At 43.5% G+C, this 7,089-nt stretch overlaps 1 protein-coding gene across 1 annotated transcript in view; it reads left to right on the top strand.

Annotated features, from left to right (window-relative positions):
* Nucleotides 1-6,497, top strand: part of LOC143283411 (protein O-mannosyl-transferase TMTC3-like) — a 50,532-nt gene extending 44,035 nt beyond the window's left edge. Inside the window, exon 21 of the mRNA XM_076589632.1 lies at nt 2,204-6,497. Coding sequence (XP_076445747.1) covers nt 2,204-2,506 — 303 coding nt within the window. The 3' untranslated portion in view covers nt 2,507-6,497. The remainder of the gene's footprint in view (nt 1-2,203) is intronic.
* The last annotated feature ends 592 nt before the right edge of the window (nt 6,498-7,089 follow it).

Raw genomic sequence — 7,089 nt, 5'->3', positions numbered from 1 at the left:
ACAAGGGTCCGTCCTAGGTCCTGTTCTTTTCGTGCTGTATGCGGCTCCTGTGTCGGATGTCATCAGTCATCATGCGATGTCGCATGAGAGCTTTGCTGATGACACACAACTTTATCAGTCGGCTTCCATAGCTGAATTTGATGCACTGGTGACTCAAACACAGGAGTGCATTGCTGGCCTAAAGGACTGGATGACTCTCAACAAGCTGCAATTAAATGATGATAAGACTGAATTTATGATAACCTGTCCAAAGAAGTTTCATCAACATCCTTCCTTTCCTGACTCTGTTCTGATCAATAGCACACCTGTTTCACTTTCTCCCTCTGTTCGCAGTCTTGGTGTAATCCTGGACCAGTCTCTTTCCTTCCAACAGCACATTTCGAATATCTGTAAAGTTGCCTATTTGGAACTGCGTAGAATCAGCTCTATCCGCCACTATCTCTCAACCGATGCAACCAAGACACTTGTATGCTCTCTGGTTCTCTCAAGATTGGATTACTGCAACTCTCTTTTGGCCGGCCTTCCCAAATACCTGTTAGACAGACTCCAAAGAATTCAGAATAACGCTGCCAGACTCATTTGCAGAGCTTCTAAATTTGACCATGTTTCTCCTCTCCTTCAGTCTCTCCACTGGTTGCCTGTTTCTGATCGAATAGACTATAAGCTATCCACTCTGACCTTTTCTGCAGTCAACGGATCTGGCCCCAAATATCTTTCTGAACTCATCCATATCTATACCCTGTCTCGCCAGCTCCGTTCTTCCTCTGATACTCGACTTCTCAGGATACCTCACGTCAGAAGTAAGACCTATGGACACAGATCGTTTTCTTTTCAATCGCCAAAGACGTGGAACAAGCTCCCTGATAACCTCCGTCATTCTGATTCCCTCGCATCTTTTAAATCTCGTCTCAAAACTCACCTTTTCCCTCAGCAATAAGTTCAATTGTGGCAGGTCCACAACTACATGCATGTATATGAATGTGTATTGTGTGTGCGTGTGTCTATGTAAGTTTGTGCCTGCCTATGTGTGCGTATGTGTTTGGGTAGCTGTTAGATACACATGTATGTTAAAATGTATGTATGCAGTGTGTGTGTGTGTGTGCGTGCGTGCGCGCGCGCGCGCGCGCGTGTGTGTGTGTGTGTGGTCACATTTTGGTGTGTGTATGTAACATAGATATAATGTTTTATGTTATCAAAAGCGTTAATGTACAGCACCTAGAGCAGATTTCTGGATAGTGTGCTATATAAGTATCCATTATTATTATTAAAAAAAAAAATTTTAAAAAACAAAAAAACCTCTGGCATGTCATGAATAAATGAACTGGTAATATGTAATTCTTTTCATGAGAATTACACACACACGTACGCACGCACACAAACACACACACACTGAACGTACAGGCAACAAGTTTTATTTGTGGTAGTGTTGACAGACTGATGAATGGACACTGGCCTGGAACTCCGTCCAGTTATTGACAGTCTCTTGCAATACCACAGTCAGGCGCCTGTGGCCAGGCACGGCATTGATGCAGCTGTGAATTCAGTTCGCTCACAGCCTGACTTAACCCCGAAACGTTCCTGGCACCGCTTGTTGCTGAGGAAGGGGGATGGTGTGAAACCATCAAAATATACCAGTTAGTTCATCTTTTGAATCTTTGAGTCGTGATTTAGTGAGGGTGTGCCAGACCCACTTTCATTGGATTTTCGTTGGGACTCCCCGGTTATTTTTAGCGAGAACCACATGGGCATAGCTTCTCCATTTCCGTTTTTTTCCAGGTCACCGAAAGGTTAAAATTTCATCATTGAAATCGCAGTTTTGACAAAAGAATTTGGAATATTTTCTTTGACTATTTTTGCAAGATCGATCTTCTGCTTGTGTATGCACATGAAGGGGGTTCAGAAACAAGCAGGTCTGCACACATGTTGTTGACCTGGCAGATGGGAAAATCTCCATCCTTTACCCACTAAGGCGCCATTACCTGAGATTCAAACTCGGGGACCCTCATATTGAAAGTCCAGTGCTTTAACCACTCAGCTATTGCACCCACCCATCTCACACCCTCCCTGATGTCTCGTGTTACCGGGGTGTCGTCACAATATGACCTACTTCCCACACTGCAAGCGATGGAAAAGTCGGCCATGAAAGTGGGCAGCACAGCACAGCCTCCCTAATGTCTTGTGTTGCTGGTGTGTGTGTGTGCAGAACTTTGTGACGATCCTGAAGAAGGAGCCAGGGAACGTGCAGGCCAGCCACAACCTGTGCGTGGTGTACGTGGAGAGGGGCGACCTGCTGAGGGCGGAGAAGTGCCTCGTCCACACCCTCACCCTCGACCCCGCCGCTGACTATGTCCAGAACCACCTCAACATCGTCCGCTCCCGCATCAACCAGATCCGCATGCACCAGCAGAAACAACAACAGCAACAGGATCAGAAACAACAGCAGCAGCAGCAGCAGACTCAGCAGCCAAAGCCGACAGAACAACAACAACAGAAAGTGTCGCCTTAAGTCTGTGAGTGTGTGGCAGACTCGGGGATTTTCCTCCTTTTTTTTTTTTTTTTTTTTTTTTTTTTAAGCAGATGTGTGTATGGATCAGTTTACATGCTTTGACTCTTCTTTGAAACTGAAATGTTGATTGTTGTGTTGACAGTGTTGATGTTGATCAGTGTCATGTTTGAGCTGATTGAAGTCAACATTTGTCATGACATTGTTCAGAAGTCTAACACAGAGAGAGAGAGCCTGTGTAATACCGTAGTGGTGTGTAATGGACTATGGTCCGTGTGGCACATCTCTCTCTAGGTGGAACAGATGCTGGATGGGGAGTGGTCTCACTGTGGAGCGAGAGTTGCTGAGTGAATGTCATTGTTGATATTGACAGACTTCACCCACACAGGTGGTGTGATTTGTTTGTGGAACTTCAAAGTCAGGGGACAGGGTGATCTCGGATGATGAAAATAGACTTTCAGCGTGGGCAGGTTATATGCCATGTGGTCAGCTTGTTGAACACTTTATGCACATAATATTATGGTAGGCTCTCAAGGACCTGACCAGCGCATCGTTGGCGTTTATGCACAGGTCAGGCGTCTGCTGTCTTTTTTTTTTTATTATCTTTAGATGTGGTGTTGTGTATATGGATCAGTCAGTATGATTTGATGTCCCATTGAAACTGAAATTTAGAACGCATGATAGAAATGATGAAACAGTGGAGAGTACACACTGGACAGGTAGCCCTGTGTTCACACTGGCAGTGAAACTGAGATGCTTGATGCTGCTCAATGACGGGCGCAATAGCCGAGTGGTTAAAGCGTTGGACTGTCAGTCTGAGGGTCCCGGGTTCGAATCACGGTGACGGCGCCTGGTGGGTAAAGGGTGGAGATTTTTACGATCTCCCAGGTCAACATATGTGCAGACCTGCTAGTGCCTGAACCCCCTTCATGTGTATATGCAAGCAGAAGATCAAATACGCACGTTAAAGATCCTGTAATCCATGTCAGCGTTCAGTGGGTTATGGAAACAAGAACATACCCAGCATGCACACCCCTGAAAACGGAGTATGGCTGCCTTCATGGCGGGGTAAAAACAGTCATACACGTAAAAGCCCACTCGTGTGCATACGAGTGAACGCAGAAGAAGAAGAAGATGCTGCTCAACAGTAGAACAGACCGACAGACCAGTGCGCTGTTTACATTTATTTGATTTCGTTTAAAGCCTGAACCGGACTATAAATGGCGGGCGATTTGAATCAAGCCAGTTTCTCACCAGAGTCTGACACTGTGACGTCGGTGAAGGTTTATTCAAAATAAAAGCCTAATAAAGCTACGGTTTGGCTTCATTTATGGCAGAGAGCGAGATTTGCCTAGCAGCTTCCAATCTAGACCTGAATTGACTTTGGAAAGTACAAAATATGTCAGCTACACGTAATACAAAATTTGAATGCAGAGAAAAGGGGCGGAGCTAGAACCGAAACCTTGCTCTCGGGAGTTAAGACTTTAAGGTTTGTGTGTCATATATGTACAGCTGATTTATACATGGGGCAGGCTTTCAAGGCCATGACTAGTGCTTTGGGTCTTTTTTTTTTTCTCCCTTTTTTTTTTTTTTGTAAGCAGATATGATGTGATGGCCTGAGCGTGCTGGTTTGAATCACAGCTCAGCCGCCAATATTTTCTCCCCCTCCACTAGACCTTGAGTGGTGGTCTGGATGCTAATCATTCAGATGAGACAAAAAACCGAGGTCCCGTGTGCAGCATGCACTTAGCGCACATAAAAGTACCCACAGTAACAAAAGGGTTGTCCCTGGCAAAATTCTGTACAAAAATAGGAAAAACAAATAAAACTGCGCGCAGGAAAAAATACAAAAAAATGGGTGGCGCTGCAGTGTAGCGACGCGCTCTCCCTGGGGAGAGCAGCCCGAATTTCACACAGAGAAATCTGTTGTGATGAAAAGAGAAATACAATACAATATATGGATCTGCCTGCATGCTTTGGCTCCTTCCTGAAACTGAAGCTGATTGTGTGAACACTGTTCTGTCCAGGCTATTGGGACATAGCTGTATACAGCTGAGGTCAGAGCTGTTTCTGCATGTACCGTACTTTGTAGTTATAAGACCCCTTCTGTTGTTTTTTCTTGGACTTTGATGGATAACTAGCGTACACAAACTTAGCTGAGTTGCTGTTTGTGACTTTGATTTGTCACGCCTCTTTGTGTCACAGCCATTGTCGTTTTCTCTCTGTCACTGTTTTTAGAATGAGTCCAGTATTGAGTGAAGCATTGTTCTGTTGTAGATTGAAATATCCCCTTTAAGAGACTATGGCTGCCTATATGGCGGGGTAAAAATGATCTAGTATGTAAAAACGTGTGCACTTTAACTCACACAGTACAGCCAGTCCTCTCTTCTCCTCTACACAGACCCCTCGGATGTCCAGTGGGTGTCTCAATGATCCAACCTTTAGCTTCTGTTGTCAGAATTGTGGTATTCTTTGTCAACATTCACCTCTTCAGTGTAAGAGCCTTCCGCTTGCAATATTTTGATGATGGTAATTGGGGTGAAACGCTGTTAACGTCGTCTCTTTCGATGTTCATATGGAGAGAGTTAATGTTCATTAAAAAAAAAAAAAGCAACAACTACTGTTTAGGATTTTCTTTCCATAGCATATGCATAGCATACACAAGAAATAGTAATGATGAATATAAATCATTTAAAATATTGACAGTTGTAGCTATAGGAAAAGGAAGAAATTGTCTGTAGGTGATTTAATGTTGTCATTTTAATGGAGGAAGACCATAGCATGTACAATATGTAGTTACTGTTGGTGTTATGCAGTTACAGATATACACACACATGCATGCAAGTCAGAACACACACACACACACACACACATATGCGCACACACACACACACACACACACACACACCATGTGTGCACATATGCATTCTCAGTTTTATGCCCAGAAAATGACATTGTCAAATCGTTCACTGGAATCAGTGATGTGGACCAACGTAAAGAACATCAAACTGTGTGAGGTGATGGTTTCACTTCTGTTGTTCAGCATGTCTGTGATCGTTACGCATTTCCTACACTTTACGGTGTTCAGCATTGTCAGAGTGTTGTTACTGGTTTGATCTGTTCCCAAACTTCTTCATCTGTTTTGCTTTCTGCTTGTACGTAGGCTGCTGTGGTAGAAACAGGCCTTGGACTTGTGATCCAGTGTTCACCAGTGATCAGGGTTTTGAGGCCCAGTTTCAGCGTGGTGTTGTGTGTCCTTGGGATAGGCACCTCACTTTGATTTTCCTCACTCTGCCTGGGTTTAAATCCATACCTGACTTTTTGGTTGGGGGATGATTAAAATGGTGGGGAGGACTGGGCCCCACTTTCCTGTGGCAAGTCGTGGACACAGTGGGTGTGAATTCTCAGTCCTGATGGTTGTAAAAGGCCTTGGGATCTATAACCTTTTTTTTTTTAACTTGTACATTTCATTTACATACATATTTAATACAAATATTAACTGTTGTTTGAGAAAGAAGAAAGAAATACATTGAGCGTTGTTGATCAGTGTGTCTGTGGCTTGTTCAATTCAAGTGATCGTCGGTGTTCAACATTATCATCATGTCTTTGCCTTCTTGACGGAAACTCCTGTGTATTTTTATGCAATTATCTGTGAATATATTGATGTGCATTTTTTTCCCTTGCTCCAGTGTGAAAATGAAGGGAGCAAGGATTAGTATAACCCTAACCATTTCTCTGTCATTCATTTGTTATTTTGTGGTGATGAACATGGTATGTCAATGAACAGGAAAAGCAAGCGTCCATGAAATCAAACCTTCTGCATTCTGAGAGATGTCAAACTAGAAACTTTCCTTTTAACCCTTTGAGCCCTGAGTTCCTGAGCAATTTTAACCCTTCTGCCTGAGCTCCTTAGCCAAAATTTGCAAATAATTGGTATTTAATGTGTCACGGCAGATATAAAAAGAGTGCCCTGACCACTGCTTTACCAGTGGTAGAGAAAAATGACATAATGCCTAGCCACCGGTTGAGTGGTGTGTAAACACTTGTGTCATGTTTTGCTATTGGTTGACTTATATTGAAATCGATCTTTTTTATCCAAAGCACATGCACAAAACACAGTGAAAAGGCGCAGCCATGTTGGTACTACATTCGCTGACGTCAGAATATTACGGTTTTTCTGATTGGCTCTTCAATATAAGTCAACCAATAGCAAAACACGACACAAGTGTTTACGCACCGCTCAACCGGTGGCTAGGCATTATGTCATTTTTCTCTACCACCGGTAAAGCGGTGGTCAGGGCTCAAAGGGTTAAGGCAGTATTCATGTTTTTTCATGCTTTGTGTTACGAACGCTTTCAGAAATTGGACAAAGGAAAAGTTAATGTTGCTGTATGAAAATCAAAATGGAAGAGAATACATGCCAGTCTGTAAAGTCAGTTTTGTCTGACATAAAAAGTTGAAAATTTTTTTCTTCTTCTCTATCTGCTGCTTCTCCCTCTGAGGATGCCTGGGGGCGCTTACAGTGTCATGGTTATCCCCACCCTCTGGGAATTCTGTGGTGATGATTTCCTCTTTTCTGTCTCTCT

Source organism: Babylonia areolata, chromosome 6 (assembly GCF_041734735.1).
Source record: "Babylonia areolata isolate BAREFJ2019XMU chromosome 6, ASM4173473v1, whole genome shotgun sequence".
In the NCBI taxonomy this organism is placed as follows: domain Eukaryota; kingdom Metazoa; phylum Mollusca; class Gastropoda; order Neogastropoda; family Buccinidae; genus Babylonia; species Babylonia areolata.
Note: the sequence above shows the minus strand (reverse complement) of the source record. Positions and strands in the feature narration are given on the sequence as shown.